General features: G+C 47.9%; 2 protein-coding genes across 3 annotated transcripts in view; one reads left to right on the top strand and one right to left on the bottom strand.

Moving 5' to 3' along the window:
* Nucleotides 1–10854, top strand: part of FGD1 (FYVE, RhoGEF and PH domain containing 1) — a 36363-nt gene extending 25509 nt beyond the window's left edge. Inside the window, exons 9-18 of the mRNA XM_027096813.1 lie at nucleotides 2003–2061; nucleotides 2207–2353; nucleotides 2746–2838; nucleotides 3001–3080; nucleotides 6709–6739; nucleotides 7252–7353; nucleotides 7734–7859; nucleotides 8036–8197; nucleotides 9234–9377; nucleotides 9914–10854. Of these exons, the coding sequence (XP_026952614.1) occupies nucleotides 2003–2061; nucleotides 2207–2353; nucleotides 2746–2838; nucleotides 3001–3080; nucleotides 6709–6739; nucleotides 7252–7353; nucleotides 7734–7859; nucleotides 8036–8197; nucleotides 9234–9377; nucleotides 9914–10219 (1250 nt within the window). The 3' untranslated portion in view covers nucleotides 10220–10854. The remainder of the gene's footprint in view (nucleotides 1–2002; nucleotides 2062–2206; nucleotides 2354–2745; nucleotides 2839–3000; nucleotides 3081–6708; nucleotides 6740–7251; nucleotides 7354–7733; nucleotides 7860–8035; nucleotides 8198–9233; nucleotides 9378–9913) is intronic.
* Nucleotides 10819–15809, bottom strand: TSR2 (TSR2 ribosome maturation factor). 2 transcript variants are annotated; one of them, XM_027096815.1, is made up of 5 exons: nucleotides 15682–15808; nucleotides 15428–15518; nucleotides 12786–12877; nucleotides 12056–12229; nucleotides 10819–11813 (listed from the first exon to the last, which is right to left on the bottom strand). In XM_027096815.1, exons 1-5 carry the CDS (start codon nucleotides 15778–15780, stop codon nucleotides 11688–11690), a joined length of 582 nt encoding a protein of 193 aa, XP_026952616.1. In that variant the 5' UTR covers nucleotides 15781–15808; the 3' UTR covers nucleotides 10819–11687. The 2 variants fall into 2 exon arrangements, with proteins under 2 accessions (XP_026952616.1, XP_026952615.1); XM_027096814.1 differs by having other exon boundaries at nucleotides 11010–12229; nucleotides 15682–15809.
* Between the last annotated feature and the right edge of the window lie 750 nt (nucleotides 15810–16559).

Genomic DNA, 16559 nt, shown 5'->3' with positions numbered 1-16559 from the left:
TGAAATCCCCACACTGAATCCCCAGACAGAGCCTACACACACTGGATCCCTGTAAATGCCAGTCTGTACCTCACACAATACACTTTGATAGCAAAGCGGTCTGAGCCCAGCGGCCTCCACAGGCCTGAACTTATATGCCCACAGCTTGCCAGAGTCTTCTTCCTGTCCCCTTCCCGGGGCACTGCCTACCTCCACAACCCAGCATGCCCGTTGCCCTGGGGTAGGGGAGATGCAGAATGTGTGGGAGAAAGGGCAGCTCTGATGTCAGCTCTGCTGCCTCCCAGGCAGATAGCCTAGGGCCGGCACCTCTTCTCTCTGAGTCTCAATTTCCTCATTGGACAAACAGGGCACATAGGGTTGTTGTGACAATTGAATGATGGCATGCAAAGCATCTGTTCAGGAGCCCAGGAGAGGATGGTGAGACCTTGGCCCCATCCTAGGGAGCTCCTAGTCTGCTGAGGGATGCAGATATATAAATACACAATGGATACGTAGTGTGACTGGTGGGACAGAGGGGAGCAAAGGGGAAGGTGGAAATCCAGACAGTATCCTAATCCAGCCTGGGAACTCAGGGCAGGCTTATAGGAGGAGGTGAGCTGAATTCAGAAGACTGAGTTGGCCAGGTGAAGCAAGACAGGACATGTTTAGAGAGGTGCAAGTGGAGAAAGCTGGAGAGGTCAACAGAAGCCAGATCACCAAGGGCCTTGAATGCCAGGCTAAAGGACTGGGTCTTTACCCTGAAGGCAAAGGGAAACCACTGACAGATTTGAACAGAGGAGTGACAGCAAGCTGTATGTGAGAATGCTCCCTCTGGCAGCTAGGGTGGAAAAGGGCTGGGAGGTTGGAGATGCACCTGAAAGGCCTGAACTGGGTTAGGGGCCACAGATCTTGAGCACCAAGACTTGGTCATGGAGGTCATTTTCCATGGTCATTTTCCTTGGTCATTTTCCCCTAGGAAAATAACACTTGGTTTGCCAACCATGTGGACCCTCTTCAGAAGCACCTGTGCTCCTCCATTACAGGCATATTTTCTGAGTGGGAAAATACAGCACCGTGCAGACAAGAGAGGGGTGCAGTGCAGCTGGGCCTCAAGCATGGGCAAGATTTGTTAGTGTGTGGAGATGCATAGGGACTTATTTCGTTTTTTTTCTGATACCTGGTCACAATAGGAAATATGGAAATACAGGAAAGCTGAAAGAGGCAGGGAAGAAAATCACCTATAATACGAGACTCCAGAGAATAAGCGTGAGGAACATTTTGACATATTTTCTTCCTGGTGTTTTTTATACACGTATATTTGTGAAATTGAGATCATTTGGTATATACAAGTTTGTATCCTTTCCTTTTCTTAAAATGTCCTGAGCATTTCACAGATTATGAAAAACCCTACCGAAGCATCATTTGCAAATGTTGTTTAGTATTGCATTATATGAATGCACATTTATTTAACTGGGTTGTTTCTGGTTTGACACTGTTGTAAACACCACGGCAATGAAAGTGTATTTGTACATAAAACGTGTATTTTCTTAGTATAGATTCCTATAATCAGAATTATTGAGACAAAGAATAGGATCATCTCTTTGCTTCATCTGACTTTTTTGTGATTATAAAAGTAATATGTGTTCTCTGTCAAAAATATGGAAAAAGAAGACAATAAAAATCACCCATAGTCCCATCATCCAGAGACAACTTGTTAAACATGGGTATATTTCCTTCCAGTTACATGTGTAACTATTATTGTTGTTTTTTTAATGGTAATAATAATCTTAAGCTTGTGTTTTATTGGCTGCCAGCTATTTCATGTCCTGTGATTCTGCTATTGTGGCATTAATTGAGTCAGTTTCTGATTTTAAGTGATGTTGCTATGGACATCTTTGAGGCTGGCACTTTCTGGAATGGGAAGGGTGTGGTCAGGCCAGGAGGAGGTATTCAGGGAGCAGAGAAGCTCCCAAGAGGCTTTTCTCTGCTAGCCCCCCCATCTGACCTCCCACTCTGCCCGCAGAGTCTCTGGAGCTGATAGCCACAGCAGCAGAGCACTCTAATGCTGCCATCCGCAAAATGGTGAGTGGTCCTTCTAACCCCTGCCCTTCCTTGGCCAAGCCACCTATCTCGATCTCCGTTCTGGGGTGGGGGGCTTGCGACTTGTGGACATCTGAGGGGAGGCCAGCACCCCAAACCCTGCCTTTTATTCACTGTCTCCTGCCAGGAACGAATGCACAAGCTGCTGAAGGTATATGAGCTGCTAGGGGGTGAGGAAGACATTGTCAGCCCCACTAAAGAGCTCATAAAAGAAGGCCACATCCTTAAGCTGTCAGCAAAGAATGGGACCACTCAAGACCGATACCTCATACTAGTAAGTGCCACGGGTAGGGGTGCATGCCCCCCACCCCTGCCCGCCACATTGACCTGGTACTCACTCAAGGCTATACTTCCTGCTCTCCATTCTTTCCTCTACTAACTCATTGTATTTTCACTACCTTTACTGGGAATTTTTTTTCTCTCTACTTTACAGATAATGTAACTAAGACTTAGAGAGAAGTGACTTGCCCAAGGCCACCCAACTAGGAAGGGACTCCTATGCCTAGGCTCTTTCCTTGCAACCTTTGTGCCCAGTCTGGACTGTGTTTTCTCCACCTATTGCCTTGAGTCCCTAGCAGTAAAGCTTCGGGAGTAATAACGGAAGGGAGCTGGGCCACACCCCTTGTGGGTCCTCCACACATACATCTGAAACCTTTTCCTTCCTAGTTCAACGACCGCCTCCTTTACTGTGTGCCCAGGCTGCGGCTCCTTGGCCAGAAGTTTAGCGTGCGGGCACGCATCGATGTAGATGGCATGGAGGTGAGCACCAGGAGGTGGGAAATGGGGACCTGGAGTGGGGCCTTGGTGCTGGGAGGAACAAAGACATTCTGACTTTGACCCCAAGTGTGTGCATATGTGCAGGGGGCGAGGGCCCTGTAGAGCTCAGTAGGCCTCACCAAGCCCCTTTCTCTCTCCATTCAGCTAAAGGAAAGCTCCAACCTCAATCTGCCTCGGACCTTCCTGGTGTCAGGAAAGCAGCGCTCCCTGGAGCTCCAGGCTAGGTACTTGCCCTTGCCTATATCTTCCCTCCAGCCCCCTCTTCCCTTCAGATATGCTGAGGCATTCTAGGCCTAGTGCCAGGGCAGAGGCTACCTCCCTAGAGGAGAGATTGTTCCAGAGAAAGGGTGGGTACCTTTCCCCAAAGATGCTTGCTCTTCTGATGGGTTTTGTTAGAGGAGAGGGAAGAATGAGATAGTAAACCAAACATAAATAACAACAGCACAAATAGTTTATTGCAGATTCAGAGATTTAAGAGAAATAACAACCAAATGCAATGCTTGGTCCATGATAGGAGTCTGGTTTGAGAAAAACAGCCCTAAAAGACATTTGCAAGACAATAGGGAAAATCCTAACTGTGAACTGGGCATCAGCTATCAGGGAATTATTGCTAACTTTCTCAGGTGTGATAATGGTATAGGAGGATATAGGAGAATGGCCTTGTTTTTTGTTTTTGTTTTTTCTTGCGGTACGTGGGCCTCTCACTGCTGTGGCCTCTCCCGTTGCGGAGCACAGGCTCCGGATGCGCAGGCTCAGCGGCCATGGCTTACGGGCCTAGCCGCTCTGCGGCATGTGGGATCTTCCCGGACCGGGGCACGAACCCATGTCCCCTGCATCGGCAGGCGGACTCACAACCACCGCACCACCAGGGAAGCCCCAGGGCCTTGTTTTTTGGTGATGCATGCTGATGATTTAGTATCGTGATATCTGTAACTTATTTTTAAATGATTTATCAACCAAAAAATATATACATATACACACATATCTACATATATAAATATATATTAATATATACATATATATGAAATAAATATAGCAAAATATTTTTAAAATTTGCATCTATATAGTGGGTATATATTTAATGTACTTGTGTTATCCTATCTACTTTTCTGTATGCTTGAAACTTTTCATAATAAGAAAATTTTAAATAATAACAAATTTTAAAATAATGCCTAGCTATTTAACAAAGGGGCCTTCATATCCATTCTCTACTTGAATGATTATAATAATAGTTCACATTTAATGAAGACTTGCTCTTATGCCAGGCACAGTTTTTGTTTTGTTTTGTTTTAATTTTTATTTATTTATTTATTTATGTCTGTGTTGGGTCTTCGTTGCAGTGCACGGGCTTCTCATTGCTGTGGCTTCTCTTGTTGCAGAGCACGGGCTCTAGGTGTATGGGCTCCAGTAGTTGTGGCACACGGGCTCAGTAGTTGTGGCTCACAGGCTCTAGAGAGCAGGTTCAGTAGTTGTGGCGCACGGGCTTAGTTGCTCCGCGGCATGTGGGATCTTCCCGGACCAGGGCTCGAACCTGTGTCCTCTGCATTGGCAGGCGGATTCTTAACCACTGTGCCACCAGGGAAGTCCCTGCCAGGCACAGTTTTAAGTTGATTTTAACTTAAACAATTTAAGTTTAAAGTCACTAGTCAGATTCTTAAAACAATCCTTGAAGTAGCCACTGTTACCATCAACCTCACTTTACAGATGAGGAAACTGAGGCACAGAAGAGTTATGCACCTTGCCCAAGATCCCACAGCTAAAAAGAAGCAGAGCAGGAATTGGAGCTCATGCTGCCTTCTGAGGGCCCAGGTGATAGGGTATCGAGGCCATGGTCAGGGCCAGCGAGTGGATGCACATGGGTAGATTATCTGCTTCTGACAGGCTGCAAGGAATTAAGAAATGAGAGTCAGAACCCTCATTGCTGGAACTGTGTGGAGGCAGGAGAGTGAGATGAATGTGGGCTAGAGGGTGTCGTCCTGGAAGATGAGAGAAGGGAGTTGGGTTTGATGCTCTGAGAGACTGAGAGAGCATCTCAGAGGCCTGTGGCCAGGAAAGTGAGAACAAAGGCAACAACGGGCACTTCCAGGGGAGGGCAGGTGTGGGGCCCAGTCAGGCCTCAGCAGAGCCTAAGTGATAAGCCACGTGACTGGGATGAGTCTTCTGCTGGGAGGCTGGGAAGGAGGGGGCTGCAGAGGGATGCTGGGCCCAGAAGGGTGCACCAAGCAGTGTAGGGTTTCCTCCTAGTGGCAGAGGGAAGGCATGGAGCATTTGCTTTGCAGTTGCTTTTACTGCCCTTTAAAAAGTTGTTTTTAATGAAAATTTTCAAATATCCAGAGAAGTAGAAATACAACAAATACCCATATGCCCACCATTTAGACAACTGATTCTCAACTTTAGTGACACAGGAATCAGCTGAGGAGCTTTTAAAAAATACTGATGTCTGGGACCCACCCCTGGAGACTTTGGTTTAATATGTCTGGGGTATAGCCTGAACATGGGGAGTTTTAAAAGCTCCCCAGATGATTTTAACGTGTGCACCAGGGTTTAGAACCACTGACTTAGGAATCAGTATATATTTTTGCCTTCCTTCCCCAACTCTCTGGTCTGCCCTGCAGTCTCCAAGGCCTCCACCCTGGTGCAGGCCCATCAACTGCTCACTAGGAGTAGGACCAGCTTCATGGCTGACTCCTGCCTGGCCTCTTCTACTTTTTAGTTGCTCCGTGGCATGTGGGAGCCTGCCTTCTTTTTTTTTTAAATCCAAACAAATTTAATAAGTACCATATCTAATGACTTTATCAAGATCACCAGATATATGGTTGATATAAAAATTAATTATATTTCTACATACTAGCAACAATTAGAAAATAAAATTAGAAAAATAATGTTCTTTACAATCATATCAAAAGTATCAAATACCCAGAAACAAATTTAATGAAATAGTTTCAAGACCTCTACCCTGAAAGCCATAAAATTTTGCTGAGAGACATTTAAAAGGAACTAAATGAGAGATTTATCATTTCATGTACTGAAATATTCAATATTGCTAGGACTATGATGATCTCAAATTGATCTACAGCTTCAGTTCCAATCAAAATCTCAGTAGATTTTTTTGTGTGTAAAAGTTGACATACTGATTCTAAATATATATGGAAATGCAATGAACCTAGCATAGCCGGACCAATCTTGATGACAAAGTTTGAAGATTTACATTACCAGATTTCAAGACTTAGCAAAAAACTACTAAAAAGTGTTTTATGGCAGAAGGATATAAATTAGACAGACTGAACAGTCCAAAAATAGATGCATACATATATGGACACTTAAAGACAAAAGCAGTAAATACAGTTCATGAGGGAAATTATGTAGAGAAATTAGATATCTCTATGGAACAACATGAAGCAGCCATATAAACTTTGATGGATAATAACATACTATTTAAAGCTTAAACAAAAAGCAACTCACACTGATTGAGAACCTAGTGTATCAAGGATTGTGCTGGGAACTTTACAGATCACCTCAGCCCCATTTTCCTTCTGTCACAGCACTGATCCCCCTGTATTGTCCCTGTCTCCCCCTCTAGACCGTGAGCTCCTTCCTTGATGGTAGGGTCCTCTCTGAGGCCCAAGTTCCTAGCACAGGGTCTGGAGGGTATTAATAACTGTTGAATAAATAAACTCAGATAGGTTATATGACTTGCCTAAGGTCACAAGTGATAAGTGAAGGAGAAAAGGGTCAAACTCACATCTTTCCAACTCCAAAACACCTGCTCTTTACCACTACAATTGCTTTTGGTTGGCCTGCCTAACCCAACATCTTTCTTTCCCCCTGCCCCCACCACCTTCCCTACCCAAGGACTGAGGAGGAGAAGAAAGACTGGGTCCAGGTAACATCCAAGAAGGCTTTGTGGTAGGGGGCTGGAAGAGTATTAACAGGTCTTCAAGGGGGTGGTGGGCTCTCCCCTAAAATTCACATCTCACCAGAATGGGCCTGGACACCTGCCTTCCAATAAACTTTACCATCCCCTTTTCACAGATAAGCAAACTGAGGTCCAGAGGTTAAGCAGAAACTAACCAATTCTTCCTTTAGAAAGCTGGCTCCTCTGAGGGTGTAACCCCAGTGAGTTAAGCCCTGTAAAACCTTAATCCCAGATAGTAATAGCCAGGAAGGCCTTTTGTGGTTTTTCAGCCCCTGATCCCCCTCCCCCACTTCACAAATATAAGAACTGAGACCTGGATTTGGGAAGGGACTTGCCCAAGGTCATACACCTAGCAAGGGGTAGAGCTGGGCCTAGAACCCAACTTTTCTGACTCCAAGCTAGGTTATAGGAAGGTTGAAGTAAGGGTGGAAATGGGTGAGTTTTGAGGTGTTCTGACCTCTTCTTACACCTCCTCCCAGGCCATCAACTCTACCCTCCTGAAGCATGAACAGACGCTGGAGACCTTCAAACTGTTGAACTCCACAAACAGGGAAGATGAAGACACACCCCCCAACTCTCCGGTAAGAGTCCCCACCCCCTCCTCCTGCACCGGGACCCCCTCCGGGCCTCCAGGTGCCCACCTTACCTTGTGATGCTCCTCTCCCCTTCCCAGAGGGTAAAGACCAGAGAGGCAGTACATGACCTCAGAAGCACAGTCTTCTTTTGGTAGGGCCACAGAGAAATCATTGGGCAAACAATGCTCAGAAAGTAGACGTGACTGGTCGTCAGTCGCACAGTGAGGTAGAGCAGAGCCAGGACTCAAAGGCAGGTCTTCTGAATGTATCTGCTGCCTCCCAGTGATGATCCAAGCCTTGGGGCAGGGGCAGGGGCAGGGGCAAGGGCTGGATGGACTGGACTGGGGAGTAGCTGTCTCTGACCTGAGCCCTGGCCCTCTCTCCAGAATGTGGATCTTGGGAAGCGGGCACCTACGCCCATCCGGGAAAAGGAAGTCACCATGTGCATGCGCTGCCAGGAGCCCTTCAATTCCATCACCAAACGCAGGCACCACTGCAAGGCCTGCGGGCATGTGAGTGCTGGGAGGCAGGGGCAGAGCTAGGGAGGGGACAGGCTGGCAGCCCAAAGGCCCACTTCTAAATGGGCACTCTCTAAGTGGGGGGAGGCTGTGAGTCTGCTGTGGGAGTTGGTACACTGAAGGGGAAGGCCCGCTGGAATCAGGCTGTTCTTACCCACTTGCCACCCCAGGTGGTTTGTGGGAAGTGCTCTGAGTTCCGGGCCCGCCTTGTCTATGACAACAACCGCTCCAACCGTGTGTGCACTGACTGCTACGTGGCCTTGCATGGGGTGCCCGGGAGCAGCCCAGCCTGCAGCCAGCATACACCCCAGCGCCGGAGGTCCATCCTGGAGGTAAGAGCCAAGCCCCCCAACTAACCCACCCACACTGACCACATGGGCCCCAGCCACCCACGCAGTGGTGGCTGAGGCCTGGGCATCTCTGAAATCGTAGTACCGTGTGTATCCACTGAACAAGTGACCCAGGCTTGGAGTGAGTAAAATGAGTATGAGTGAATGAAAGAGTAATTTTTATTTAAGTGCTTTATTCTTCACAGTAACTTACCTATCAATGCTATTCCTATTCCTGTTTTACAAATGAGGAAACTGAGGCCCTGGGAGGTTATTTGCCCATGTTACACAGTGAGTGGCAGCTTTCTTATTACAAAGTAGGATATATGCACTGAAGAAAGTTAGACAATATAAACAAAAATACCGTATTCCTTTGACCCAGAGATTACCACCATTAATGCTTATGCTTCCTATCTTTCTAGATGCACGCACATACACACACTTTTGCTTTTTAAATTGAGGTATTTATTTTATTTAACGCTTAAAGAAAGCTAACTCTGTGCCAGGCACTCTTCTAAGCGCTTTGTATGTATTAATTCATCTAATCCTTACAACAGCCCTATATGCTCTCCTTCCAAGTCAATATATTTCCATCTAGGGCTGGGATTCTGGGACTGACTGCCTTACCCACCCACCCAACCCCTTAACCACAACGCTAGGTTGCTTCTCGCTGAGTGCAGGGAATGCATGTGATGAAAGATGAAAAAAAAGATGAAGTGTAAATGCATAAATGACTTGAGGAATAAATGGACTGATGGAAGAATGCCTGACTGGCATTTAGGTGCCCCCACTGAGAGCTACACACCCCTCCCAGCAACTCTTAGAGGCAGCAGCCATGGCCCAAATCTGGCAGACAAGCCTGGCTTTGAATCTCGACTCTGACTGAGTGACAACAGGCAAATCACTCCTGCCACCTGAGCTTCAGCATCCTCCTCTGAGACATGGAAATAGCAATGCCTATGCTGAGGGGGTGTTGAAGCCAAGAGGAGCCAGGCTAGGCCTCCTATCAACATTGATGCCCCCATGTCTCTGGCCACAGAAACAGGCCTCAGTGGCTGCGGAGAACAGCGTCATCTGCAGCTTCCTGCACTACATGGAGAAGGGCGGGAAAGGATGGCACAAGGCCTGGTTTGTGGTCCCTGAGAACGAACCCTTGGTGCTGTACATCTACGGAGCCCCTCAGGTGTGCATCCTACTCCTTTGGGTCCTTTCAGCCACCTGGCAAAACCAGGCTGCCCTCCTTTCACATGAGTCCTTCACCTCTCCTTGACCTTGGAGGATAGGGTGAACCTAAGGAGAAATCAGAAGCCCCCACCCTTGTGAGACAAAGACTGGCTAGAGACAAGGAGTGACTGTGGGTCAACTTATGTAGAGAAAAGTCGGTGACTTGTGGGAGGGCTAGCTTCTTGGAGGAAGCTGTAGTGGAGACAAGGCACTGCTTAATCCAATTTGGAATGGGGAAGATGCAGATGGGGGGCAACAGCCCAAAGGCTGGAAAACATTATATACTAAAGAGACTAGCCCACCTGGTTTGGGGTGTGGAAGGAAAGAGGTATTTGAACCAGCCTGCGTTCTAGCCCCAGTTCAGACATTTTCCTGTTGCTCAGTGAAGCCACATAAGGTTCTTGAGCAAGGGAAGAAAAAGAGGGGTTTAGCAGATACAAAACCAGTGAGAAGCCCAACCCCTAGGTGACCCCTGGCTTTGTCCCTGTCCCCCAGGATGTGAAAGCCCAGCGCAGCCTGCCCCTCATTGGCTTTGAGGTGGGGCCTCCTGAGGCTGGGGAACGGCCTGACAGACGGCATGTCTTCAAGATCACCCAGAGCCACCTGAGCTGGTACTTCAGTCCTGAGACAGAGGAGCTGCAGCGGCGCTGGATGGCTGTGCTTGGCCGGGCAGGCCGTGGGGACACGTTCTGCCCAGGGCCCACACTGTCTGAGGACAGAGAGATGGAGGAGGCACCAGTGGCAGCTTCAGGAGCCACGGCAGAACCCTCTGAAGCCCCCCAGACCCGAGACAAGACCTAGAGGGTTTGTGGGTAACTGGGGCCCCCTGCCCCACACTCTAGCTGCCCATGTCCAATTGAGGGCCCCAGCCCGCTCTCTCCCAGCTCAGTCAATACTTGAACTCCCATCATGGGCACTTTCAATCCTGAATGCTGGGTCTTGGGTTTTTTAATTCATCTTTTCACAAAACCTGGGCTTTTAAAACAAATATTCCTACAGTGATGTTAAATTTTTTAAACCCTGTCCTCCAGGGAGGGTGGGAGCTGTTGCTAGACCTGCCTGAATTAGGCCATTTCCCCCTAACCCCTCAATACCCTACAGATCCTGCCTCCACCCAATTCCCCCCAAAGCACCAGAGGCAGGAGATCTGGATTCAAGTGCCAGCTCTGCCACTGACCCCATGGTCCTGGCCCACCCCTGCCCCCTCAACCAGTGTCTTCACATGTATGATGCTACATGGGGTGGTGACCTCCTGCCTCTCCCACGGCTTACAGCTTCTACCTGGCCCCAGGCTACCCAGTATTTTATCGTCCAGACCCATGGCAGGGCCACCGGGCAGGACAGGGGAACAGGGGGGGTGGGGGGGGGGGCGGGGAGGACAATGAATACTCTTTGTTTTGTTTTTTAAAGAAAAATACAGTTTATTTCAGGCTTACGGAAACGTTCAGAGCGCTGCTGTGCTCCATTCGTCCGTTTGTCTGTCCAAAGTACCAGGCTGCTGGGGTGGGCCCAGAAACTGCTCCCTTGCTGAGCTCTGAAGCTCAGCTCCCAGAAGGCTGATTCCAAGACTACTCACAGGTCAAGCCACAAATTAAACAATAAGGTATTATTTATTGAGGTCTTAAGCCTCATCCCTGGACTTCAATGGGATGAGGAGTTTGAAAAGAGGTTGAAGGAGACAGAAAACAAAGCCCCAGGTCCCCCGAGCTCACTGCCTAGACAAGGTCTTAGACATCCTGAAGGAGCCCAGGGCTGGACACTGGGCTGCAGGAAGGAAGCATTCCTGGGAGGTTCCAATTTCTGGGCAGGGGCATACAGCTGCTCTGTGTGGGGGCAGGGGGAAGCGAGGGAGAGGTACCACAGCTACTTCCGTTCACATCATCAACTAACCATGAGCAAGCTCATCTTAACATTCCTTACCCAGCGGGAATACTGGTTCTCCTGTTGGTCCTCTCCCTTCACACATCCACCTGTCTACTACCAGCCAGCGTTTAGCTTTTCCTCTAGTCACGCCCATACCCACTCATCCCTCCCTCTTCACACTGACTGCACCCAAGTGGCACTTTGCTGGGAAACCAGGCCTCATCACTCAGACCACCCCAAGACCAAAGACCCTTTGGGCTCTTCTTCCCTGGAAGGAGCTGGACAGGGGAATGGGAGAGGGTGGAGATGGGGTAACCAGTCCAGAGGTCCATGACCCTCCAAAAAACCCCTACAAACAAGCCCCAAACAACTAGCAAACAAGGACCCAGACTATTTCCAGCCCCACTCATTTCTTTCTCCGGACAATGGTCCAGCCATCCTCCACTATCTCCTCTTCCTTAATAGTCTGGGAGTCTGGACCAGGCTGGGGGCAGACCCCATCTGTAGCTGCCCCATCATTCGTAGCTGCGACCTGGAGAAGAAATACAAGAGAGAGCTAAATACAACACCTCCCAACTGTGGCCAATGGAAACCCAGGCTCTCCCAGCTTTGCCAGGACTGGCTGTGTGACCTTAGGAAAGTTTCCTGCCCTCTCTGGATAATACAACCACCACCACCATCACCACCACCCCCATCACTTCCCTGTGAAACTAGCTGATCTTCCAGAAGACTGAAAATATCTGCATCTCCACACCCAAGAGGCACCCCCTTCACCTCCATCTCCTCCACGCTGTTTGCATCATCATCCTCATCAGTCTCTCTGGCTGTCGTCAGTGCGGTGGCTCTGACCTTGCACTTTCTTTGGGTGATGAGAGAGGCCATCTCCTTCAGAGCAGCCCTATCACCCCTCTGGAAGTGGTGGAACATGGTCTGTAGCTGCTGGCTCACCTACCAAGAAAACATTCAACCAGCTTGGATTTTCTAGAGAACCTACAATATAACCAGCCCGTGTTTGCAGCAAGAGTGGGGAGGGGTCTGGAACTTTCCAGAAGAGAATGGGTCTCTTTCCTCTCCAAGGAGTTCACTAATGAAGCAACCACATATGAAGGGCTCAGTAAGGGTCTGAAGCATTGAAGGAGGGCCTCCTAGCAGGGAAGGCACTAGAACTGGGTTTGAAAGGTGGAAGATGTAAAAAGGGAAGGCAATCCCAGCGGGGGCAGTTATGTTAACCAGAGCAGGGGTGGAAATGTACCTGGCCTGATGTGTCCTTGAGATGGGGGTGACGAACAGACCTAGCTGAGAATGATGTATAGAGAGAAATAGAAGAGGCAAGATTTGAAAAGCCTGGGAAGACTAGACTCAGGCAATAGGGAGTCATAGAACGTTCTTGCACAGGACTCAAGAAAAGAATGGTTACAGCCAAGAGCATTGGTCTAAAACAGACAGCTAGGGAGAAGAAAGGCTGCAGGCAGGGAGACAGCAGTTGTATCCACGATATGCTCACCTGGGGCAGACTCCCATCCTCCACAACCGTATCAAACTCGTTTGTCATTAGCTCCCCGAGGAAGTCCTCCACCTCATCTAGCTCCAAGTCAGCTGAGTAGGAAAGGATAGGGTCCTCTGATCAAAGACCAGCCAACTTCATCACCCCTGCCCACTACCCTTCAATACCTACTTAGTGGATCCACATCTGGTTGGTGGGTAAAGGTTCAGTGAGCCTTTTATTTGCTAAAGTGCTCTACTTTCCAGGTTTTAACATGATTTTTAAAAAGAAAAAACCAAACACTAAATAAAATACCTAATTTCGAATCTCCTGCATTCTACTAAGCCCTCTATTCCTGCAGCATTCCATCCACACTCGCCATCTTTCATCTGGCCTATTTTAACCGGCCTCCTCTCTATGTGACCTTGAGCATGTGACTCATCTCCAAGCCTCAGTTTTCTCATCTGCAAAGTGATGTTAATAGTAACCTCCTTGAAGGTCTGTTATGAGAAGTCACCCAAACAATGCCTAGCACAGGGGAGACCCATAATCCATGTTCACTTCCATCACTCAAGGGCTGAAGTTTTTGAAATGTAGAGACTCTTCCCAGCTGTTGTTCCACCGACACAGGAGGCCATAGACCAATGGCATAGGTAAGAAGAAATGGATGTAAGTACTTGCCACAATGAAATCATCACAGCCTTGACCTAACATCCTATCGTGTTACTTTGGCTAAGACTCTTGGCTTCAGTTACCTTATAGGCCCATGCTCTACTTTTTCTGAATTAGAGAATAACTCAAGAAAGTCTTCCACAAAGCTCCTTGCTCTCTCTTCCCTCTGGGAGAGCTCATTCACCCCCTTGGCTTTCCCTAACACTCTAATATCCCCCAAATCTGTCTCCAACCCAGACTACTCTCCACCTGTTTCACAGGTGCCTCAGACCCTCCATATCCAAAGCCAGATTCATCATCTTACCCTGTAAACCTACTTCTCATTCCCCAGCGTTCTTCTATACCATGAAAGGCACCTAAGCCACCCAGCGACTCAAACCTGAAACCTGCCCCCCTTCCCCTCCCCCTCTACAGCCAAACAATTTCCTTAGGGCCACGCCTTCTTGTCCATGACTATTGTCAGTGCCCTAGTTCAGGCCTCGTCATTTTCTAGACAGAAACAGCTTCCTCATCAGTCTTTCCCTCTCCAGTCCATGCTCCACACTGACTACTTTCTAGCCAGAAAACCCCATCGTTTTAGATCCCGCTCATGAATTTTTAATCACCTACTGCAGTGTTTCATGTTCTGCTTCTGAGAAATAACTGTCCTGCTGGGTTTTAAGGGAAGCTATTCACAGAAAACTAATGGGAACCAAAGGTAAACAGCTTTCTTTTTGGTGATTCTTAACCTTATCCAAGCCTTTAATATGTTAATGATTACTGTGACTCTTAAGTAAGAAACTGAAGAAAAGAGCTTTTCTTATATAATTTGACTGGAGAAGGTTTTTCTTCGCTGAACATCTAACAGAACTAGTCTTCCAACGCATGCATTTTGGCAAACACTAGCTTAAAGGACAAAAATCAAAGGCCCATAAGACCTTCCATGTCTCACCCCTTTCCAGGGTCCTCTCCAACCCCCATTCTCCACCACTCCTCCCTTCCACACACCCACAAGCACACACACACCGTTACTCTAACACTGAGCTCCCCACCACTTTCCAAATATAACACATAATCTCCTCATACCACAGGACTTATTTTTGAGTGCTACTCTCTCTGCCTCCCCCACCTAGTTAACTCCTTCTCATCCCTTAAGATTCAGCCCAATCACCACCACCCCCTAACGATCTCCAAAAGACGCCTCCTTCCCAGTCTCACATTACCCAAGCACCGAGCTCCTCTTTACTAGAACACCTATCACCCTATGTGTAAACGCCTAGTTACTTATCTGGATCCCTCACTAGATGGTAAACTTGAGAGGACACTGCCTAATGTCATCTTCAAGACTAAAAAACTATATGAAAAATTCTGTAAAAATCATACTTTGCAAAAGACTCCCTGCAGGGCCCCTTATTCTTAACGACCCTCAAGACACACCAAAGATGTAGATCTCTGCTGTCCACAAAAGTCAAATGTGGTTACTGAGCACTTAAAGTGTGGCTAGACCAAAAACATGAGATGTGCTAAAACTGAAAAATACCCACCAGATTTTGAAAACGTAATGCTAAAAAAAAATGTAAAACATCTCATTAATAATGTTTTATACTGACTACATGTCGAAGTATTTTGGATATGTTGAGTTAAATAATATTAATTTCATCTGCTTCTTTTTACTTTATTCAAGTGGCTGCTGAAAAATTTTAAATTACGTGATGCGACTAGCATTGTATTTCTATTGGACTGCGCTGGTGGATACTTTTATATCCATTTTACAAATTATGAAACTGAGTCTCAGGGGAGTAAACCGACTTGTCCAGCCTGATACCCTGAGTCAATGGCACGGCCCGTAAGGCATTCGAACTCAGGATTCTGACTCCAAAGCCTGCATTCATTCCACCTCGCCCTCAGGTACCAACCGACAATTGCTCAACAGGAAGTGCCGACTCACTAGGATCGGCCTCCTCCTTCCCACGCCCCACAGAGACACGTCCTAGCGCCTCACATTCACTCACCATTGCGGAAGAAGTACTCCTCCACTGCACCCCCCAGCCACTCAGCCTTCTCCTGGCTGTGCACACCCCCGAAGCCGTTCTCCACAGCGATCTGCGAACACAGGCCCAAGCCCACCACGTCAGCCCGGGAGCCGGACTACGGGGGCGCAGGAGGCCGCTGCTTACACCGCCCAACCAAGCCTCCGGCGGCTCGCCGGACCAACTCCTGTTGTGCCCCGGTCTTTAACCTTTGTCCCAGCCTTGGCCCCGCTCACCTGCAAGGCGGGCCAGGCCTCCAGCGCCGCGCGGACAGCAACCCCGAAGAGCGCTCGCAAATCTTCAGCAGCGCCCGCCATCATCCGGCCGCGGAGCATGTGACGTCCAGGCGGGCCAATACCAGCGCAGCACCGCCCAGGCAGAAGGAGTCGGAAGCCGAGCCTGAGAACGCAGATTCGCCTTTCCGCAGACCTGGCAGCAAGACTAGAGCAATAGAAAAGTCTGTCGAGCAATCGATGACACCTCCGCGTCACTCACATGTAATAAATCTAAGGAAGCCAGGAGGGGAGGGCGGCTGAGGCCATGAGTTCCGGACCCATGGGTACTACGCAGAAAAGATGTGGGGAACTTATTAAAGATGCACGTTTCAGGCCCTAGGACAGAAGCAACCTCACGTAGCATTGCCTAAAAATCTGCATTTAATAATGCATCCTAACATCTTATACAACACTCCACCCAATAACAGCAGAATACACATTTTTCTGAAGTGCACGTGGAGCATTTTCCAGGACAGACTATATGTTAAGTCTAAAGCAGGCCTCAATAGATTTAAAAGGATTGAAATCATACAAAGTACATTCTCTGACCACAATGGAGTGAAATTAGAAGTCAATAACGGAAAGACATTTGTGAAATTCACAAATATGTGGATATTAACACACTTCTAAATAACAAATGGGTCAAAGAAAAAAATCACAAGAGAAATAAGACATCTTGAAATGACTTGAAAGCTAAAGCACAGCACACCAAACTTTATGAGGTGCAGCCAAAGCAATGCTTAAATGGAATTTTATAGCTGTAAACGTCCCTATTAAAAAAGAAGAAAGATCTTAAATGAATAACCTGAACTTCCCCCTTAGGAAACTAGAAAAAGAAG

Source organism: Aethalodelphis obliquidens, unplaced genomic scaffold, assembly GCF_003676395.1.
Source record: "Aethalodelphis obliquidens isolate GAN/ISIS:26980383/991018 unplaced genomic scaffold, ASM367639v1 scaffold108, whole genome shotgun sequence".
NCBI lineage: Eukaryota > Metazoa > Chordata > Mammalia > Artiodactyla > Delphinidae > Aethalodelphis > Aethalodelphis obliquidens.
This window is presented reverse-complemented; position numbering and strand designations above follow the sequence as displayed.

Coding starts and splice junctions, on each gene's coding strand:
- TSR2 (XM_027096814.1), bottom strand. CDS start 15,780: ATGCTCCGCGGCCGGATGATGGCGGGCGCTGCTGAAGATTTGCGAGCG. Junction 15,519..15,681: donor AGGCCTGGCCCGCCTTGCAG/GTGAGCGGGGCC, acceptor CTGTGTTCGCAG/ATCGCTGTGGAGAACGGCTT. Junction 12,230..12,785: donor AGGATGGGAGTCTGCCCCAG/GTGAGCATATCG, acceptor TTTTCTTGGTAG/GTGAGCCAGCAGCTACAGAC.